We start from the raw sequence: 22,848 nt of genomic DNA, 5'->3' as shown, positions 1-22,848 counted from the left end.
ATGTCTAGTTCAGACAGGCCTTCCGGAGAGGGGGACGTGCGTCAGCTGTTGAAGCTGTACCGAACGGAGATCGCTATGGCCGTCAATGACGTTTTTCCACTGCTCCACGGACTGGCTGATCACGATGTCATCACAGAAGACAAGTTCAAGGTGGGAGGAGCTTGGGCAACTTGAATCTGACCCAGCCATGGTGTAGCTGGGTAAATTTCCACCTCTCCTGCTCTCCTCCCTTTCATTCCTGTAATGTCCACGGTTTCAAGGGATTATCTTCTCAGAATTTGTTAGGCCAGAAAAGTCTGTTGGGAATTGAACGCCTTTTATAACTCACTGGTTTATTCGGTAGGATTTATTTTTTATGGTATTTGTTAAACACTTACTGCATGTTGTTAAACAGCATACTGAGCGCTAGGGTGTATACAAGATAATTGGCACAGTTCCTGTCCCACAGAGGCTCACAGTCTCAATCTGCATTTTACAGATGAGGTAACTGAGACACAGAGAAGTTAAGTGACCGGTCCAAGGTCATATAGCAGACAGGTGGAGGATCTGGGATTAGAACCCAGATCCCCTTACTCGCAGACCTGTGCTCTTTCCAGTAGGCCACACCATCTACACTGTTCTTGATTATTTTCTTTAGGAGCCGCTGCAGAATTGTTGGTTTTCTGTACTTTCAAAAATTGATTATAAAGAAGGGGACCTTAGCTTCTAACCACCTACCTTTCATCTATATATTTCTTGTCATTTGGCAAAATTCCAACCCCTTTAAGCTATCTTCATTTCTACGTATGTAACTATGGAGAACCCGTATCTACCTTTCAAGCTACACAGCTCTCTGAAGTTGGCCACTGATGTTCCCAGAGCTGAGGCAATCAATCAATCAATCATTTAATGAGCACCTAGTGTGTGCAGTACAATGCTTACATGTTTAGCAAGGTGCTTTAAGCTTTTAATACAGTGCTTTGCCCGTAACAAGCGTTCAGTAAATACAATTTAATGAATGAAGTGTGCTAAGTGTTGAATAAATACAATTGAATGAATGAAGTGTGCAGAGCACTGTACTAGGCACTTAGGAGAGTACAATGTAATAGAGTAGGTAGACACGACCCCTGATCACAAGGAGCTTATACACAGGAGGGAGAAATGGTATTGGACCGGGGAAGAGACCATCACTCTCCCCACCTGCAAAGCCTTATTAAGGTCACCTCTCCTCCAAGAGGCTTTCCCCAATTAAGACCTCTTTTCACCGACAAACTCTCCCCTCTGTGTCATCCATGCACATACATCTGTACCCGATTAGCCCGTGCGCCCGTCAAACGGCAGGGACTGTCTCTATCTGTTGCCGACTTGTTCGTTCCAAGCGCGTAGTACAGTGCTCTGCACATAGTAAGCGCTCAGTAAATGCTATTGAATGAAAGTACCCTCTGGGCCTCGGAGCTGTTGGGCATTCACCCCGCCCTCAGCCTCACAGCACTTATGTACATTAATTATTTATATTAATGCCCGTCTCCCCCTCTACACTGTAAGCTCACTGTGGGCAGGGAATGGGTCTATCAAGTCTATTGCGTTGTACTCTCCTGAGTGTTTAGTAAAATGCTCTGCACAGAATAAATGTTCAGTGAATACCACGGATTGATTGATTGTGGAGGAAGCTGAAACCAGGGGGCAGGAACCTTGTCACAAGTAGAAAGGTTTCTGAGATTCACCCTGTATTGTAACATACATCCTCATTTATGTACTTTGTACATCCTTATTTATGTCCTTTCTCTAGTCTGGTCTGAAGCCTCTGGACCTAAGTTTCCTGGTCCTAGGAACTGAGAAAGAAACCCAGAGCATGGGGAATTCGGGAGTCGGGAAAATTGCTTTCTGATAACAGCGATAGGACAGTGGCAGAGATAATCATCCGGAGTGTGGTAGATGAGAGAGTGTTCCTGCAAATTCATTCTTCTCTCTCCTGACAATGAGGGCTTTTTTCTTTTAAAAGTTATTTGTTAAATATGTACTATATGACAGGCATTGAACTAAGCGTTAACTAATCACTAATCATATTGGACACAGTTCATGTCCCACATGGAGCTCACAGTCTTAACCTCCATTATACAGACGAGGTAACTGGGGCACAGAGAAATGAAATGACTTGCCCAAGGTCACACAGTGATAGCTGGTGGGGTCAGGATTAGAATCTGCGTCCTCCTGACTCCCTCACCTGTGTTCTATCCACTAGGCCCTTCTGCTTCTCAAGTTGCAAACTTGAATTCATTCAATAGTATTTATTGAGCGCTTACTATGTGCAGAACACTGTACTAAGCGCTTGGAATGTACAAATCGGCAACAGATAGAGACTGTCCACTGATGGGCTTACAGTCTAACTGGGGGAGACAGACAAAAAACAATAGCAAAAATAGAATCAAGGGGATGAACATCTCATTAAAACAATAGCAATAAATAGAATCAAGGTGATATACATCTCATTAACAAAATAAATAGGGGGATGAAAATATACACAGTTGAGCGGACGAGTACGGTGCTGAGGGAAGGGAGAGGGGGAGGAGCAGAGGGAAAGGGGGGAAAAGAGGGCTTAGGTGAGGGGAGGTGAAGCGGGGGGAGAGGGGAAGCAGAATCTGCAGGAGGTCCTGAAATACCTCTGGAGTAGTCAAGAAGTCCACAGTGACACTACAGGAAGTCCAAGCAAGGAAGCCTAGAGGTTCCTGAGTCATTATTTTTCTTTCCCTTCAGGAGACCCTGAGCCTGAAGGAAAAGGAAGGCTGTCACAAGGCCTTCCATGCCCTACTCACCTGGCTGCTGAGCCGGGATTCATCTTCCATTCAGGACTTCTGGAGAATCCTCTTCAAGGACTACAACCTGGAAAGATACGCCAGACTGCAGCCCATCCACAACAGCTTTCCGAAAGGTATGAATTCTTGCTATTTTCCACATAAAGCTGTCGCTGTTTAGAACTGTGTTATCTGCAAAAGACGGTTCTTTAATGACCGTGTCATTTCTTAAATGCTTTAGAAATTTAAAGGAGAAATTTAATTCTTAAACGAGAGTTCTTGCCACTTTCCACATAATGCCATCACTGCTTAGAACTGTGCTATCCTCAAAAGATGGTTCTATAATAATAATAATAATAATGTTGGTATTAAAGTGCTTGCTATGTGCAGAGCACTGTTCTAAGCTCTGGGGTAGATACAGGGTAATCAGGTGGTCTCACATGAGGCTCACAGTCTTAATCCCCATTTTACAGATGAGGAATCTGAGGGCCAGAGAAGTGAAGTGACTTGCCCACGGTCACACAGCTCTAATAATTGTGTTATTTCTTAAACGCTTACTATGTGCCAGGCACTGTTCTAATTGCTGGGATGGTTACAAGCAAATCAGCTTGGACACCATCCATGTCCCACATGGGGCTCACAGTCTTAATCCTCATTTTACAGATGAGGTAACTGAGGCCCAGAGAAGTGAAGTGACTTGCCCAAGATCACACAGCAAACAAGTGACAGAGCCAGGTTTAGAACCCAGGCCTTTCTGACTTCCATGCCCGCGCTCTATCCACCAGGCCGTGATGCTTCCCGATAGGGGATGAGAGACGACGAGCACCTTATTGGGGTTCTGAGTCGTGGAGTTAGAGGGGCGAACCAAGCAATCGATCAGTGATTTTGATTGATTCACGGAGTGAATGTTTTCGAGGAAACCAAGGAACCCAAAAGCTAGATCCAAGGATGTTGTTCCTTTGAAGTTGAGAAAATCTAGAACAAACTTCTTTCATTTCGCTCTTTCCAGATATAGACCTCAGCAGACACAGGAAGGGACGGAAAGTTCCCATCAGCCTGAAGACTTTGACACTGCCTAGGCCCCAAGGGAAGAGGAAAGCCTCTGAAGAAAGGGGTTCCCCTCAGCTCCCACCCCTCGCCGTGAAATGTACATCCAATCCAGGTATGGAATAGACTCCTAAGCGGGACCTAAACTAAATGCTGGGACCAAACGCTTCAATAGGTGCCTGACCAATAACCCCTCTCTAGAAGGGGAACCAGATGAGAGTAAAGCGATGGCTAGAGAGACTGGAATTCTTCCAACTGGCAAATTAAAAGCTGAGAGAAGCTTGATGGATACTTAGAAAATCACGACGGGTGGAGGCAGAGCCAATGCAGAATTTTTGTCCGGCAATCCCTCATAGACGAGATGAAAGGTTATCCACTGAAATTTTGAGTGGGAGGTCCAAATTAAACAAAAGGAAACACTTCTTCTCTACCGGGGGGTAGTAAATATGTGAAAGCCGTCACAGTAGGAAGGGGTTCGAGTTGAAATGGTAAGTGGGGTCAAGGCAGGTGGATAAACTCACGATTAGGACGGCCATAATGGGTTACTAGAGGGGAAGGTTAGGGTTGTTTGGAGGAGAAGTTGAAGTTCGTTAAATGTTGGGTGGCTCTCTGTTTTGCTGAGAAGCAGCGTGGCTCAGTGGAAAGAGCAAGGGCTTTGGAGTCAGAGGTCAAGAGTTCGAATCCCGGCTCCGCCACCTGTCAGCTGTGTGACTGTGGGCAAGTCACTTCACTTCTCTGTGCCTCAGATACCTCATCTGTAAAATGGGGATCGAGACTGTGAGCCCCACGTGGGACCACCTGATTCCCCTGTGTCTACCCCAGCGCTTAGAACAGTGCTCGGCCCATAGTAAGCGCTTAACAGATACCAACATTATCATTATTATTATTCCTTCACTCCTGACTGTTGGCTTCAAGCCTCTTCAGGAATTTTCTCCTTTTAATATCTATTTTCTTCATCTGCTCCTCAACAGCTGCTACTCTTCACTCCTTCACAGAGAAGCAGTGTGGCTCAGTGGAAGGAGCGTGGGCTTGGGAGTCAGAGGTCGTGGGTTCTAATCCCGGCTCCGTCACTTGTCAGCTGCGTGACTTTGGACAAGTCATTTAACTTCTCTGTGCCTCAGTGACCTCATCTGTAAAATAAGGATTAAGACTGTGAGACCCGTGTGGGACAATCTGATAACCTTGTATCTATCCCACACTTAGAACAGTGTTCGGCAGTGCTTAGCAAATACTATGATCATCATCATCCTTCCAAATTTACCTTTTAACCATGTCTCGTTCTCAATTTTCCCATCTCCCTGTCCATACTTTTCTCATGTCCTTCCCCTTACCTGGAGCTCTCTCCCCATTCGGAGCCATCAGACCACATCTCTCCATCTCAAAGTCCGTTGGAAATTCTACTTCCTCAAGGAGGCCTTCCTTAAGTAACTTTCATCACTTCAAGTCATGTCAACCCAATAGCCACCCTTAGGACATGTATATACAAAACCTCCTTAACATTCATATTGATCTACGAAACAGGAATTCTTATTCATCTATTTAATTATAGTTGTGGTATTTGTTAAGTGCTTACTATGTGTCAAGCACTGTACTAAGCACTGGGGTGGATACAAATGTATCAGAATGGACACCGTCCCTGTTCCGCACGAGGAGGAGGAATCTAAGTAGGAGGGAGAACAGGTATCTCTCCGCAGCTTAACCCTCTTTCCCCCCCATCTCCCTCTGCTCCTCCCCCTCTCCTTTCCCATCCCCTCAGCACCGTACTCGTCCGCTCAACTGTATATATTTTCATTACCCTATTTATTTTGTTAATGAAATATACATCGCCTCGATTGTATTTAGTCGCCATCGTTTTTACGAGATGTTCTTCCCCTCGACTCTATTTATTGCCGTTTTTCTTATCTGTCCGTCTGCCCCGATTAAACCGTAAGCCCGTCAAAGGGCAGGGACTGTCTCTATCTGTTGCCGACTTGTTCATTCCAAGCGCTTAGTACAGTGCTCTGCACATAGTAAGAGCTCAATAAGTACTATTGAATGAATCTCTTTTGTAGATGAGGAAACTGAGGCACAGAGAAGTTTAAAGAAGTTGTCCAAGCCTTCAGAATAGGCAAATGGCAGAGCCGGGATTAAAACTCAGGACCTCTGACGCCCAAATCCGTGCTCTATCCCCACATACACTCCTTCTCAATCTAGCTGACCTTTCCATACTGTGGGGGTTATCAACCGTGTCCTCGTTCTCCCTCCTGCTCCTACCATTTGTAAATAAATTACGTCTGCTTATCTCCCCCATTAGAGTGTAAATTCTGGGTCGGTTTCTCGTTTCTCTCCGAAGCCTTTAATAAAGTGCAATGCATGCAACAGGAGATCGGTAAATGACGACTGATTGATAGGTCCTAAAAACATCTCGTTGCCACTGTCAGAAACAGAATACTGGACTGGAATGACCATTTTGCCGGGCCCATTAATGGCATTTTTGATGTGCCTGTGATTTACAGGTTCGGAGAGGACACGGCTGATATCTTGGCTGTTTTTTCCTTCGATCTGGGATCAGCTCGGTCTCCCCGTGGTTCGAGGTGACAGTGTACGACAGTCTATCCCCTGCCTTCTCACTTTCAGCATTGCGGCCTCTGCCTATATTCCATCACGAGCTCTAGCTCCTAAGCCATTAAGATCCCCAGATGTGCTCTCTGTTAATCTCACTGTCCTCAACCTTCACTCCCCAGGGTCCCTGTCAAAGGCAAAATCAGCAAAGAAGCCCGAGAACTCAGAAACCCAGCGCTTCCCTCTTTTGAATGGTCAGTGGTGCTTCTTTCTCTTCACGGAGTTCCTTTGAATCTATAAGAAACCTTCTTTTAAGGAAGTGTCATGGTCTAGGTCTGATCTGGGGTCTCCCCAAACTATCCTCGGTCCCAGGCAAGTGACTGGTTGGAAGCAGCGTGGCTTAGTGGAAAGAGACCGGGCTTGGGTGTCAGAGGTCGTGTTTTCTAATTCCGGCTCCGCCACCTGTCAGCTGTGTGGCTTTGGGCAAGTCACTTAACTTCTCTGTGCCTCAGTTACTTGGGAAGCAGCGTGGCTCAGTGGATAGAGCCCGGGCTTGGGAGTCAGAGGTTGCGGGTTCTAATCCCGACCCCGCCACTTGTCAGCTGTGTGACTTGAGGCAAGTCACTTAACTTCTCTGGCCCTCAGTGACCACATCTGTAAAATGGGGATTGAGACTGTGAGCCCCACGTGGGACAGCGACGGTGTTGTACCCGATCTGCTTGTATCCACCCCAGCGCTTAGCACAGTGCCTGGCACATAGTTAAGCGCTTAACAAACGCCATAATAAATAAAATGAGGAGGGGGATTTCTGAAATCTACTTCCATCTAGTAGATGAATTTTGGTAGATGGAGAAGCAGTGTAGCTTGGTGGATAGAACAAGGGCCTGGGAGTCAGAAGGACCTAGGTTTTATTCCCACCTCTGGCATTTGTCCTCTGTGTGATCTTGGGCAAGTTACTTCACTTCTCTAGGCTTCAGTTACTGCATCTGTAAAATGGCTCTTAAGATTGTGAGCTCCACGTGGGACAGGGACTGTGTCCAAGCTGATTGACTTGTATCTCCCCCAGCGCTTGGAACAGAGTTATAAGCACTATCATTACTATTTCTGTCTTATCGTGTCGAGTCATTTGCGACCCACGGTGACTCCACGGACACATCTCTCCCACAACGTCCCGCTCTCCATCTGCAATCGTTCCGGTAGTGTATCCAGAGAGCTTTCTTGGTAAAAATCAGGAAGCGGTTTACTGTTGCCGCCTTCCGTGCAGTCAACTTGGGTCTCCGCCCTCGACTCTCTCCCGTGCCGCCGCTGCCCAGCACGGGGGAGTTTTGACTCGTAGCAGACGGCCTGCCGCTCGCTAGCCACCGCCCAAGCTCGGCACGGAACGGACAGGCCTCTGTTTGACTCTCCCCCCGTAGCCGAGACTGGTAGAGGACTGGAAACTCTCCAGGAGTGACCCTGAGAGGAGATAATCATTATTATGATTATGATTATGATTATTTCTGTGCTCTGGGCGAGAGCATTTCAGTTCCACTAGACTCCAGCAGAGGAGGGTGTGCGGCTAATTTTCCCTGATGTGTGCACGGCGCGTAGGTGGCCGACGAACGTCTCTTTTCCATTTCTAATGAAGACGGAATGATAGAGAATGGGCTCAGGCTGTGGCAAATAAGGGGGATATAAAGGAGCAGGCACCGAGGCTTGATGGAAAGAACGCAGGAAAGACTGGGAGTTAGAAGATCGGGATTATAGTTCCATCTCTGCCACTGCCCTGCTATGTACCCGGGAGCAAGTCACTTACCTTCTCTGGTCCTCAGTTTACTCTTTCATATAATGGGGATGTGAGCCCCAGATGGGACAGGGACGGTGTCTAATCTGATAATATTGTTTCCTCCACAGAGTTTGGGGCTTAGAACCTCTCGTTAAATGGCATCAGTATTAAAGGTTTCCCTGGGCCAAGACAAGGTGCACACGTTGGTCAGGGAAGCTGGGGAATTTCCTTCCCTGCAGAGTTTTTCGGGAGTGTAGAGACAATTATCTAGGTTCACTCCCGGCTGAAAGCACAGGTATAGAGCTGACGTCCCTTTCGTTCTTTGGATTCTATTCAACAGTGGGGAAGGAATTTCTGCCAAGACTGGAGATTTTACCCGAGGACTAGTATTTGACCCCTGTCTATCCTTGCAAGGAATATGACCCTGATCTCGCAATTGTGTGGGGTGAAAAGATTAGAAGTAGGGGAGTGCCGGCTAGTGTCACGCCTCCTTTCGTGAAGGCGTCTCCCTGAAGACCCGCCTAGGGTGTCTCAGCTGGAGGCCGGAGGCGGCGGGATTCCTGGATAATGTGAGTAGCAAACTTTTCTGGCTACCTTGGAGGTTACCCTGGCAACTGATGCTATTCAGTGGAGCTTCAGCTCAGCATTGGAAATATGCCATGGTCCCTTCGACCAAGTGGATTTTGGATGTGAGTTTCTTGCACGTACCCGGCGGTGTGTGGCACCCCTTCCCGCCGACTAGATGAGGGAGCGTCACTGGCACTGTGTAGGTCACTAGCACTAGAGACAGTCACTGTAACCAAGTACCCAGTCCCCAGATCTTTGAGACGCATCCGTTGTTTATGATTAGAGACTCCGTAATTCCTCCAAGGGCACCAAATGTGAAATTTTCAGGTCACGCAACAGATCTCTGTGTCTTTTCCCACCACAGGAATTCAGACCATGTCTGCCTCGGTCCAGAGAGCTGTCACTGTGTCTTCAAGCGATCTGCCAGGGACCTGCGGGGCAGTGGAAGGAATTCTCATTAAACAAGTGTTTGAGTCAGGTAGATAATCTAGTGTTCCTAGGGAAGGGGCAGGGCTTTTTGACATAACGAAGAGCAGAGTGGATCCTACTCGTCCCTCTTTTTAATCGTATTTGTTGAGCATTTACTGTGTGCCAGGCACTGTACTAAATGCTGAGGTAGATACAAGCTAATCAGGTTGAACGCAGCCCTTGTCCCACGTGGAGCTTACAGTCTTCATCCCTATTTTGCAGAGGAGGGAACTGAGGCCTAAAGAAGTGAAGTGACTTGCCCAAGCTCACACAGCAGACAAGTGGCACAGCTGGGATTAGAACCCAGGCCTTCTGACTCCTAGGCCCGGGCTCTATCCGCTAGACCACACTCTTTCTCAGTCCTAGTCTTAGTCTGTTGATGATGATGCATTTCCTCATCCTTTCTCCCTTTTTCCTTACAGACCCTTAACTTTTTATGGGGTCCTACTAGATGTAGTCACTGAATAGATAACTACCGATCAAGATTTAGAGAGAATAACATTGGACTGTAGTAGGCTAGGAAAGCGGCTTGATAGACAGAGTGTTTAATGTTCCTTTTCAGAGACTCCTCCAAGAATCCGTCTCAGTAATGCGTAAATGAAATTCAAGTTTTCCCTCCCTGTTGCTGTTTGACCCTTCCTTATGGTCTGGAAGCTGCCCTCGTTCTGGCAATGCTAATGGTATTTATTCTGTGCTTACTTTGTGCCGACCACTGTACTAATCGCTTGGGAGAGTACGATACAATAGAGTTTGTAGACATTATCCCTGCCCACAAGGAGCTTACCCTCTACAATTAGGGACTATCTCTCTTTACTGCTCTATTATACCTTCCCAAGCACTTACTGCAGTGTTTGACACACAGTAAGCGCTCAGTAGATCCGACCGATTGATTGAATCACAATTCTGAAGTTTTCAGAGTCTCTTCTGAGACTTAGTCTGCAGCGAAAAGTGAAAATACTTTTTCAGATCGGAAGGTCGGCCTGATTTCTTCTGCCTCTGTTTCCTGAACTCAGACGGATCTAAACTGAGAGCGCTGACCACTGAGCTAGGAACCACCCAGAGAAGTAGCGTTTCCACGTGAATGAACAGTAAAAGGAGATGCCAGGAGGCCGGAGGGCTCCCTCGAACCAGGACGGGAATGAAGGAGAGGGTTTGTTGCGCCCAGGGTCCTCAGTGTGGAGAGTAGAGGAGGTGGGAGGTGTCTCTGCTCCTGGGCTTCCACCTCTGAGGCAGGAAGGGGGTAGCTCTCTTCCAGTTCGGGTAATATTCACGCTAGAGAGTGTTCCTTCCTCCCCAGAACCTTCCCACAATGTACAAGCCCTCCTCCTCACTGCTTCTGGGACCTCATTTAGAGCAACACCGACATCGTTCCTAAAACGGAGACCTAGGCTCCGTGAAGGGTGTCCGAAGCTACGGATTTGCTTGGGGGAGAGGTCGGTAGCGGGACCTCTTTCTCTCAAAGTTCAGCCTTTCCCTTCGGAGCCTGACCCTCTCCTTTCCCCATCATGGAACCGCAAATGGCACCGAGGAAGGAAAAGCGGGGCTTGGGAAGAAGTGTCACTGTAGGGGTTCGCCCGAGAAGATCTAATAATAGGTCGAGGAGGCCCTGCCGGCCTGGGGTCGCTGGCTGAAGCGAGCGTCCGCTTGCTTGTCAGGAAGTGGGTGTCTAGGTACTGCTGCACCAGAAGAAATGGATTCACACCTACGTATCTTCCTTTCCAGGGAGCTCGAAGAAATGCATCAAAGTTGGGGGAGAGTTCTACACCCCAGGCAAATTTGAAGATGCTGGAGGAAAGAGCAAAAACCGCAGCCCGAAGCCACCTGTCCGACCCAAAGCGTCCCAAGTTCCCCAACATGTACGCTCACGTCCTCTCTAACTCAAGAGGGAGATCTTGGAATCCACATTTGATTGATTGATTGATCTGCACTTCTAGTAGTGATTTTCTTTATAAATTGCAGTATTGGTTAAGCGCTTACTCGTGCAAAGCACTGTTCTAAGCGCTGGGGGAAACAGGGCGATCAGGTTGTCCCACGTGGGGCTCACAGTTTTAATACGCATTTGGCAGATGAGGTAACTGAGGGGAGAAGTTAAGTGACTTGCCCAAGGTTACACAGCTGACTAGCAGCGGAGCGGGGATTAGAACCCGTGACCTCTGACTCCCAAGCCCGCGCGCTTTCCAGTGAACCACGCTGCTTCTCGCTTTATTAAGCGCTTACTATGTGCAGAGCACAGTACTAAGCGCTGGGAGACACAACACAAGTAGGAATTAGACAAAATCCCTGATCCTTGGGCGGGGGCTCACAATGGACTGTTTGCTCAGGTTCACAGACGGGGAACTTCAGGCCTTTTCTGTCTATTTATCTCTCCCGCGAAAGGCCCCGGCAATTCCGAGACTTGCTTCTTAATCAGTGGCTTCTGGTGAACTGCCGAATTGTACATTCCAAACGCTAAGTACAGTGCTCTGCACATAGTAAGTGCTCAATAAATACTATCGAGTGAAGGAACGAACGGTGTCCAGTACTGCTGGGCATCCTCCTGTGAGGTGTTGGCCCTTCTGGACTCGGGATGTTTAAATCGATTAAGAATAAATCTGGCTAATTGATCCTGAACTGAATTTGTCCCCGGGTCCGTGGAGATATCAATCCAGTGAGCGGCTCAGTATCCAGGTTCCCTGTCTCCATAATAATGTTGGTATTTGTTAAGCGCTTACTATGTGCAGAGCACTGTTCTAAGTGCTGGGGTAGATACGGGGTCATCAGGTTGTCCCACGGGAGGCTCACAGTCTTATTCCCCATTTTCCAGATGAGGTACCCGAGGCCCAGAGAAGTGAAGTGACTCGCCCACAGTCACACAGCTGCCAAGTGGCAGAGCAGGCATTCAAACCCATGACCTCTGACTCCCAAGCCCGTGCTCTTCCCGCTGAGCCACCATGTCTCCTTCCATCGAGATCAGGGCCGCCATTTTAGGCAGAGGGTCACTGATGCGGGACTCTTTTTTTCCGTGCAGCTCCAATCCACTTCTCTCCAGTGTTCGAAACCAATTTCTTATAGCGAGGTTCTCTTTTGACGCTCTTCCTCTCAATCTGCAGAATGGAGGAGAACAGAGACTGAGCCAGCAAAGCAGACCCGCCGTTACCCCTGTTCACCCTACAGATCAATCCCTCCATCAGGTAAAGTAACTCAACGTGGAGTTCCCCATCAAACGCTCACGTGGTCACGAGTGCTCCGTTTGGGACCTCCAAACCCTGAGCTCCTTGTAGGCAGGGAACGTGTCTGCTAGGTCCATTTTATTGTGCTTTCCCAAACACTTAATACAGCGCTCTGCACACGGTAAACATTCAATAGATACCACGGATTGATGATAATAATAATAACAATAATGGTGATTATTAAGTGCTTACTTTGTGTACTGTTCTAAGCGCTGGGGTAGATACAAGATTATCAGATTGGATGCAATCCCTGTCTCACGTGGGGCTCACACTCTTATTCCCCATTTTACAGATGAGATAACTGAGGCACAGAGAAGTGAGACTGTAAGCCCGTCACTGGGCAGGGACTGTCTCTGTTACCGATTTGTACCTTCCAAGCGCTTAGTACAGTGCTCTGCACATAGTAAGCGCTCGATAAATCCTACCGAATGCACTTGCGCAAGGTCACACAGAAGACAAGTGGCGGAGCTGGGATTAGAACCCAGGTCTTAGTGGCTCCCAGGCCATTACGCCACACCGTTTGTTTGATTGATCGATCTCTGACCTTCCCATTTTTCTGCCAGGCAGCAGGATGGCTGACAAATGGCCCTGCTGAGTTTGGGCCCGTCTGGGGGGAAGGGAGAATGCGGGAGCAGGTTCCTCAATTGGTTTCCTGGGAAGATTTGGAATTCGCAGTCTCACGTTTCTCTTCTCTCTGGGGTCAGAAGAACGACGACGAGTGCGCAGTCTGCAGGGATGGGGGTGAGCTGATCTGCTGTGATGGCTGCCCCAGGGCATTCCATCTGACCTGCCTCGTCCCTCCGCTGACCGAAATTCCCAGGTGAGACCGTTGAGCCGCCAGACTCCCAAGCCTCCTCCCTCTGGATGCATCTGGGGAATCACATACCTCCGGTCTGACAGCTCTATCCCACGTTAATAATAATGTTGGTATTTGTTAAGCGCTTATTATGTGCAGAGCACTGTTCTAAGCGCTGGGGGAGATACAGGGTCATCAGGTGGTCCCACGTGAGGCTCACAGTCTTCATCCCCATTTGACGGGTGAGGTCACTGAGGCACAGAGAAGTGAAGTGACTCGCCCACGGTCACACAGCTGACAAGTGGCGGAGCCGGGATTCGAACCCATGACCTCTGACTCCCAAGCCCGGACTCTTTCCACTGAGCCACGCTGCTCTAGCCTTCCAGCAGAGATGACAACTTTGTTTTTTGAGTACTGAGCAAAAAGAGCAGGTTGGGGGAATATTTAGAGGGGATGATTTAGAGGGGATGATGACTGACTTCAAAGAACTAATGGAGCTGAGAGTCACCATTTTCCTGTCCTTTTCACCCTGGTTGGACCCTCAGATCTTGCCAGAGCCCCGGGATGAGCGGGTCTAGGAGCCTAATATTATTATTATAATAAGCGTTATTTTTAATAATAATAATGAAAGTACTTGCGAAGTGCTTACTACCTGCTAAGCATTATAGGCACCATGCACTGGGGTGGTTAACAGGAGTAATCAGGGTGGATACGTCCTTGTCCCATAATGGAACTCACAGTCTAAATTGGAGGGGGGAGGATTTAACCTTCATTTTGCGGCCGAGGGAACTGAGGCACAGAGAAGTGGAATGATTAGCCCAAGGTCACCCAGTAAGCAACTGGAAGAGCTGGGATTAGAACCTAGGTCCTCTGACTCCCGGGTCCGTGCTCTTCCCGCTAGGCCAGGCTGCTTCTCTGTGTCAATAAAGCAACCTGCCTAAGTCCTCCAGCCTTGGAAGCATTTGACTGATTTAGATAATAATTATGGTATTTGTTCAGCGCTTACTATGTGCCAGACACTGTCCTAAGCGCTGGAGTGGATACAAGCAAATCGGGTTGGACAGGGTCCCTGTCCCATGTGGGGCTCACAGTCTAGATCCCCATTTTACAGATGAGGGAACTGAGGCCCAGAGAGGAGAAGTGACTTGTACAGGGTCACGCAGCAGACAAGTGACAGAGCCGGGATTAGAACCCACGACCTTCTGACTTCCAGGCTTGTATTCTATCACCACAGAACGGCTGAGAATGAGAGTGGTTCTCTGTGGCAGCGGTCTTTCATACTAGGAAAAGACGATACTGACGGTGAAGTTTATCTATGGATGTTTCAGTGGTTGAAAAAAGCCAATAAAGGATTCTCGATCTCAGCCACACCGTGACCACGAAACCAGTCCTATTATGCTGTCATATTTGTCCCTTACAGTGCCTGGTGGTATTTTCAGGTTTGCCTTCTTGTCATGAGCTTCTTTCATAGCTCCTGATGAAAAGAACCGTTCCTTACCTGATTGTCGCATGCCATACTGGTCCCCCAGAAGTAATAATAATGATAACAATGTTGGTATTTGTTAAGCGCTTACTGTGTGCCGAGCACTGTTCTCAGCGCTAGGGTAGACACAGGGGAATCAGGTTGTCCCACGTGGGGCTCACAGGTTTCATTCCCATTTAACAGATGAGGTAACTGAGGCACAGAGAAGTTAAGTGACTTGCCTACAGTCACACAGCTGACAGGTGGCAGAGCTGGGATTCGAACCCATGACCTCTGGCTCCAAAGCCCGTGCTCTTTCCGCTGAGCCACGCTGCTTCTCTTTTGGAAATAGGCCCAAAGCCTAGTTCTCCCCTACGTGGACACTAGATAATGCCGAATGCTATACCTCACTGTGATCCAAATTGATGAAAATAATAATAATCATTTTTAAAGTATTTATTTAGCGCTTACTATATGCCAGGAACTGTACTAAGGACTGGGGTAGATATAAGATATTCAAGTTGGACACTGTCCCTGTCCCACAGAGGGCTTGCAGTCTTAATCCCCATTTTACAGATGAGGAAAATATGGCAAAGAGAAGCTAAGTGACTTGCCCAAGGTCACATAGCAGTCACAGCCTGTCATGGGGCAGGGATTGTCTCTATCTGTTGCCGAATTGTACATTCCAAGCGCTTAGTACAGTGCTCTGCACATAGTAAGCGCTCAGTAAATACTATTGAATGAACATGGCGGAGATGGGATCAGAACCCAGATTCTCGGATTGCCAGAGCCATGATCTTGATCCAAGGGGTGGGGGTCGGGGGAGAAACTCATTTAGGAAGGACTGTAGGGATTGTAATGGACAGTCGTATTCATTGAGCGCTTACTGTGTACAGGGCACTGTACTAAGCGCTTGGAAAGTACAATTTGGGAATAAAGAGAGACAGTCCCTGCCCACAACGGGCTTACAGGCCAAAAAGGGGGAGACAGACATCAAAACAAATAAATAGGCATCAAAAGCATCAGTATAAATAAATAGAATTTTAGATATATAAACATCAAAACAAGTAAACAGGCATAATATAAATAAATAGAATGAATTGTATGTACACAAGTGCTCTGGGGCGGGGGGGTGGGTAGAGCAAAGGGAGCGAGTTGGGGCGATGGGGAGGGAAAGAGGAGCTGAGGAAAAGCCTTCCTCTTCTCTCTCCATGCCTGGACTCCTCTGCCTCTCTGCGTCTTTCGGCCTTCTCCGAGTAGTGGAACGTGGCGGTGTGTCAGGTGTGTTGAAGGGAAGATGGATCCTGATGGTTGCCAAGGAGAGGAGAGGATCAGGAAAGACCCTCACCCACAGACTCAGGTACGCTACTAGGCCAGCATCTTGCGACCGTGCTTTCCATTCTTTTCTATGTCTGCAGCGCTTTCGACCTTCCCAAAAGAGGGGCAAAAGGATGAAGGGGAAGCCTGGGGAAGCGTTGGTGTTTTCATCAGCAGCAAAGCATGGCCCTCTTGGGCTTTCTAAACAGGTGCTGTCCGGGCTGAGGAAGATGGGAGAGCGAGAAAAGACTCTCACCAAAGAGCCCACCCCAAATTCAGATGCTACTTTCGTCTTCAAACATCCTCTCCCCGCTGCTCCTACCCCTTCACCCTTGCTGGTCATCGCTCCAACAGTCCTGCATCCTCCAGAAAGTACAGGGCTGGAGAGGCATCAGGTGGGAGTTGTTGCTAGCTGTGACTTTCTCTTCTAGGCCTTTCACTGCCATGCAGAGATTACAGTCACACTCTGCCCTGCCTAAACTTTGACTTAGGCCCTGGGATTCCAGGGCATGGGAGGTTTTGGCGCTGGGATCCTCTGGCGGGCTGTTTCTTCTAAAGAAGGGTAACTCTAGACAGCGGGCCGGCACTGGGTCGGGGGGGGGGGGGGGGTCCAGGGCCCCGAGACCCCCCAGCGTCGGCTACTGGGAGAGGAACAGGTGAAGACCCGTTTCTCCTGAACAGAAACTCAGTGAGGAAGACAGATGTGGGATCTGCCGAGGAGGAGGAGGAGACTTGCTGTACTGTCCCCAGTGTTTCCAGCCCTTCCACCGGCACTGCCATTTCTCTTCCGGCTCTGACCGGACCGGGTGAGTGAAAACCACTGGCTGAGAGGCTGCCCTCGCCCCATGGCACACCTCTCCCTCCTCTGGATAGCACCAAGGTGGAATTGGGACAATAACCGGGGGCTTTGCCACAGCACGAGCTTCTATGGGATGGAAACCAGGAAAGCCAACATGGCCCCATTGCTCCTTGAGGCTTGATTTCTCAAACTGTGTTCAGGCAGTGAAGCGATGTGGCATAACGGATAGACCGTGGGCCTGGGAGTCAGAAGGACCTGAGTTCTAACCCCAGCTCCGCTACCTGTCCGCTGAACAAGTCACTTGAATTCTCTGTGTCTTGGTTCCCTAATATGTGAAATGGAGACAGGGACAGTGTCCAACCTGATTATCGTGTATCTAGCTCAGTGTTTAGGGACGGTGTTTAGGCACCCAGAGAGCTCTTCCCAAATACCAGAAAAAAAGGCCACTGCCAGGCCTGAAGGACTGGCTCCTTTATGATGGGTATTAAACCTTGGTGGGGTCCAGGGATGGCACAGCAAACTGTATTTCCCCCTGATTCCCCTCAGCTCTATCCTGCCCATACCTGAAAAATAATAAATAAGACTAATAATTATGGTATCTGTTAAGCACACTTACTATGTGCCAGACGCTGTTCTAAGTGCCGGGGTAGGTACAAGATAGTAGTGGGCACAACCTACCAGCCTGGACCGAGATAGTCTTTGCCAGCTAGGAGTTCTCTCCCTAGTGTCACAGCTAGTCCCAATAATAATAATTATTATTGTGGTATTTGTTATGCGCTTACGATGAGCCAGGCACCGGACTAAGAGCTGGAATGGGTACAAGCAAATTGAGCTAGGCACAGTCCCTGTCCCACATGGGGCTCACAGTCTTAATCCCCATTTTCCAGTGAGGTAACTGAGGTACAGCGAAGTTAAATGAGTTGCCCAAGGTCACACAGCAGACAAGTGGTGGAGCCAGGGGATTAGAACCCAGGTCCTTTTGACTTCCGGGCCCATATTCTTCTCAATGTCCTAATGTTCTCCACAGCTTTGACCATATGCCTACTTTTTTTTTTTGCTATTTTGTTGTTGTTTTTAACGGTCTGTATTAAGCACTTACTATGTGCCCCGCACTGTACTAAGCACCGAGATAGATACCCGCTAATCTGGTTGGACACAGTCCCCATCCCGCCCGGAGCTCATAGATTCTCGCCGATTCTCCCGGGGAGTACCTGTAATCCCAACCTGTTTTCCTTGGATTTCAGTGGAATCATGAAGTGCAAATTCTGCTCCGAAAGGCTTGACCCTGTGCCTCTGGAGGGGCTCCTGCCGTCCAACACCTCGGCCCTGGGGGCAGTGAAGGTCAGCACCAAACTCCGGTTCTCTGGGGCCGTGGGAGTCTCTGGGGTCGTAAGTGATGTCCATTGAGGGGTCACCCTTCACTGGGAAGAGAGAGAGAGAGAGTGGGTGTCCACCAGAGGACGATCAGATGACCAGAGCAGGAGAAATGTGAACGGAACACAAGCGCATTTAACGTTAGGCTCAAAGGGGCCTGCAGTTACAGGGGAACATCTACAAGTCACTGGATACCCGGGGTGTGTAGAGTCAAACTGAAGAGAAAAAAGAATGCAGCAGCAGAAACTTTCATTCATCCCTTCATTCCTTCGATCACATTTATTGAATGTTTACTGTGTAAGCGCTTAGGAGAATACAATGTAACAATAAACAGACCCATTCCCTTTTCACAGCGAGCTTACAGTCTACAGGGGCGACACAGACATTAATATAAACAAATGAATTACAGATATGTCCAGATGTCCAGAGACACCTCCCATCCCCCATCCCCCGGCATTCAAGTCAGTCAGTCGTGTTTATTGAGTGCTTACTATGGGCGGAATATTATACTAAGCGCTTGGGAGAGTAAAATGGAACAACGTAACAGACATTCCCTGCCGAGAGTGAACTTAGAGTCTAGAAAGGGAGAGACAGAGAGTTCTCCTTCCCAGAGAGCTCTAGGAGTACAAAAACTTCCCCAAAGGAGAGTCACTAAGCTGGTGGCCTTTGGGTAGATCCATAGCTTGGAAATTAGCTACCTCTGCATCGCTGGCTAGACTCCAAACTCTCAGTAACCATTCCTGCAGTTGAGCTCTGTTATGGAAAGGGGCCGGGGTTGATATTTTCTTCGTCTGGATTCCAGGTGGTTGAAGACTCAAGTGGAAATGAGCCAGTGCTGAATAAAGAAGAATTGGACTCTCTCCTGAACGAGGTACCCGATGATTACGTCTTTGTCCCGTTTTATTTCATTTCTAGCTCAGGAAAGCGGGTTCATTTCGGTTTGCCATAGGCTTCCCTCTCCGATCTCACGGCCACATCTTCCCAGAGAAAACAAAACTTTTAGTGGAATCCAGAGGGAGAGAGATAGAGATACAGAGAGAGAGAGAGAGAGAGAGGCAGAGACAGTGAGAGAACACAAGGAGACAATGAAAGACTGAGATAGTTTCTTAAGGGCTTCTAATCTCGCAGTTCTCTCAGGATAATGGGGATTCAATGCCTGTTTTTTTTAACAGTATTTGATAAACACTTACTATGTGCCAGGCTCTGTACTAATCACTGGGGTGGATACAACTTAATCAGGTTGGTCACAGTCCCACTTGGGTCTCAAAGTCTTAATCCCCATTTTACAGATAAAGTAATTGAGGCCCAAAGAAGTTAAGTGACTTGTCCAAAGTCACATAGCAGACAAGTGGTGGAGCCAGGATTAGAACTCAGGTCCTTCTGATTTCCAAGCCCATGTTCTATCCGTTAGGCAGCACTGCTCCTCCCCGTACTTAGACAGTGAGCCCCTTGATTAACTCACATCTACCCCAGTGCTCAGAACAGCGCCTGACTCATAATAAGTGCTTAAGAAATATAATAATGATAAAATAGATAACGCCTGGACCTAGTCATTTACCTCAGGAAAGTGAGCTCTCTGCATCTTGCTCTGCCAGTCCTGAGTCCCGCAAGAGCCTGGGGAAGTCACAAGGAGACAATGTGGCTTAGTGAAAAAAGCATGAGATTGGGAATCGGGACACTTGGTTTCTTATCCCAGATTTGCCATTGGTCTGCTGTGGGATCTAAAACCAGTCACTTAACTTCCCTGGGCTGTAAAATGGGGATGAGATGCCTGTAGTCTCTTCCTCTTAGATTGTGAGGCGGGTTCTATCCCACCTGGTTATCATATATCGAGAAGCAGCGTAGCCTCGTGGATAGAGCACGGGCCTGGGAGTCAGAAGGACCTGGGCTCTAATCCTGTCTTAGCCGCTCGTCTGCTGTGTGTCCTGGGATAAGTCACTTAGTTTCTCTGTGCCTCAGATACCTCCTCTGTAAAATGGGGGTTGAGACTGTGAGCTCCACGTGTGGGATACGGACTGTGTCCAACCTGATTAGCTTGTAACCACCCCAGTGCCTGGAACACACAAAATGTTTAACGAATACCATTAAAAATATTGCATACTAAACACAATCCTTGGCATATAGTGAGTGCTTCGGGGGTACTATAATTATTTTGGCAGTGAGATGGGGGAACTTGGGAGGAAAGGGTAAGGAATAGTGAAGAGAGGAAAGTGGGTAAAATTAGTGCCTCTGAGAGCTGAAGATCCTAGGAGAGCCAGGATCAGGTCAAATAGCCACCGTGCTAGTTCCCGTGGTCACCAGAGGTACCAGGATGCCGCCAAGGAGCTCAGATTTCTTTTTTAATGGTATTTGTAAAGGGCTTACTATGTGAAAGACACTGTTCTAAGTGTTGGAGTAGATGCCAGGTAATAAAGTTGGACAGAGTCCCTGTCCTGTATGGGGCTCACAGTCTAAATAGGAGAGGGAACAGGAAAACGGAGGCACAGAGATAAGTGATTTGCCCAAGGTTACGCAGCAAGGATTTGGCAGAAGCAGGATTAGAGCCCAGGTCTTCTGACTCCCAGGCTCATGTTTAGACTGTGAGCTCGTCGCTGGGCAGGGATTGTCTCTATCTGTTACCGAATTGTACATTTCAAGCGCTTAGTACAGTGCTCTGCACGTAGTAAGCGCTCAATAAATACTACTGAATGAATGCTCTTTCCACTAGGCATGTTTACTTCTCAGTCTCCTCAGTGGCTCCTGAAACCTCCTCTCTAAGGTGTGCGCTTCGTTCTTCGGTTTTGTCTCTTTATTCCTTGATTTTTGTCTTTCAGAATTCATTCGACGGCATCCTGCAGTGGGCATTTCAGAACATGTCCCGTCCCCTCTCCGAAGCCCAGAACCTTTTCTCCTGATGCTCTCTAGAGAGACAGATGGGGCTGGGCCCTGATCTCAGGTTGTTGCTGTTGCCCCTGGATCAACCTCAAAAGGTAGAGCAGCCCTATAGTTTTTCTTAAAGTCGATCCCCGTCCCGTCTGCACCAGCCCACCCTCTGTGTAATGGGTGGGCTCACCTAGGGGAGGGAAGAGGAGGGGCGAATCGGTGTCCTAGATGAAAAGACAAGGGACCTAACCTGGTCATTTGCCCCTCTTTCCTATGAAAGCCCGGCAGAGGGGTGGGAAATAACTTTATCTAACCAGAGGTTGAGTCTGAAAACATCCCTGAAGCTTCGCTGGAACGTCGACCACGGCAGCTCAGAAAGGAGCATTTTACCCATGGCGGGCACCAAACGACGGGGTCTTCACTGTGCGTGTGTCTATGTACTATTGCCTGTCGCTAATGTCTGTTTAGCCTTCCCTGTTAGATGCTTAAAGTCCTAGAGGAGGGGAATCATCTTATGCGAGAAGCGGCGTGGCTCAGTGGAAAGATCCTGGGCTTCGGAGTCAGAGGTCATGGGTTCGAATCCCAGTTCTGCCACTTGGCAGCTGTGTGACTGTGGGCAAGTCACTTCACTTCTCTGTGCCTCAGTTACCTCATCTGTAAAATGGCGATGAAGACTGTGAGCCTCACGTGGGACAACCTGATTACCCTGTATCTCCCCCAGCGCTTAGAACAGTGCTCTGCGCGTAGTAAGCGCTTAACAAATACCAACATTATTATTATTATTCAATGTTGTGAACCTAGGAGGTGCTCAATAAAGGCTGTGGATGATAGTGATGATCATGATGATAATGGTACACACCGTATATAAGATCACCTTTGACCACTTCAAATTCATCCCCACTGGTTACCATTCTGCCTTCTCTTCCCTCATTGGCTCCCATGTGCATTTTCTAAGAGAAGCGGAACACGGGCCTCGGAGTCACAAGGTCATGGGTTCTAATCCTCACTCTGCCACTTGTCTGCTCTGTGACTTTGGGCAAGACACTTCACTTCTCTGTGCCTCAGTTACCTCATCTGTAAAATGAGGATTAAGAATGTGAGCCCCACATAGGACAGGGACTGTGTCCAAACCAATTTGCTCGTATCTCCCCCCCACCCCCAGTGCTTAGTACAGTACCTGACATAAAGCAGGCACTTAAATACCACAGTTATTATTATTATTATTATCACCAATACAGTTACAGAGGTACAGCCAGTTCAAGCATGACATGGTTTCATTAAGTGTTTTGGAATGAATGGCTTTGCAGAATTAAGGAAAAATCTTCCAACGGTGCACATCTGTCGGGACTCAGTGGTGATGCAGTGTCAGAAGAAGCAGTTTTGCACCTGCAATCAGGGTCTGTCACCATGCAGGTGCTGAAATTTCTTCTGAATACAATGTTTTTTAGGGACAGACCCCTGGGGTATGGGAGGAAATGGCTGGGTAGCTTTCAGCCTAGGTCCTGGTAGATGAAAAACACCTTTGTCTAAGAAGAGGAGAAAACCAACCTTGAGGAGTTCCATCTGGCCACTTGAAACCCGAAACCAGACACAGATCCCCCAGCTGAAGGTCCGGGAAAGTCTTCGGCGGTCAGCCCAGAATTAGGCAGGAGCAATATCAAGGAAAAGCTCCTATGACCACAAGCTCTCCATTCTGACAATTCTGGAAAGAGAGCCAGGCAGCAAAACTCCTCCACGCATGGCCCTTTGTCGCAATTATCGGGCCTTACCACTTTTAGGGGTCAGTGTGATAGAGAAGCAATGTGGCTTAGTGAATAGAGCACGGGCCTGGGAGTCAGGAGGACCCGGGTTCTAATCCCTGCTCTGCCAC

The 22,848-nt window shown here is 48.3% G+C and overlaps 1 protein-coding gene across 1 annotated transcript; it reads left to right on the top strand.

Annotated features, from left to right (window-relative positions):
• Positions 1 to 21,511, top strand: AIRE (autoimmune regulator). The gene is made up of 13 exons (XM_039912732.1): positions 1 to 150; positions 2,734 to 2,908; positions 3,781 to 3,933; positions 6,542 to 6,613; positions 9,056 to 9,169; positions 10,882 to 11,015; positions 13,073 to 13,188; positions 15,887 to 15,986; positions 16,153 to 16,338; positions 16,625 to 16,749; positions 17,987 to 18,131; positions 18,919 to 18,987; positions 20,930 to 21,511. Exons 1-13 carry the CDS (start codon positions 1 to 3, stop codon positions 21,008 to 21,010), a joined length of 1,620 nt encoding a protein of 539 aa, XP_039768666.1. The 3' UTR covers positions 21,011 to 21,511.
• The last annotated feature ends 1,337 nt before the right edge of the window (positions 21,512 to 22,848 follow it).

The sequence above is a fragment of the Ornithorhynchus anatinus genome, chromosome 7, assembly GCF_004115215.2.
Source record: "Ornithorhynchus anatinus isolate Pmale09 chromosome 7, mOrnAna1.pri.v4, whole genome shotgun sequence".
NCBI classification, from domain to species: Eukaryota; Metazoa; Chordata; class Mammalia; order Monotremata; family Ornithorhynchidae; genus Ornithorhynchus; species Ornithorhynchus anatinus.
Note: the sequence above shows the minus strand (reverse complement) of the source record. Positions and strands in the feature narration are given on the sequence as shown.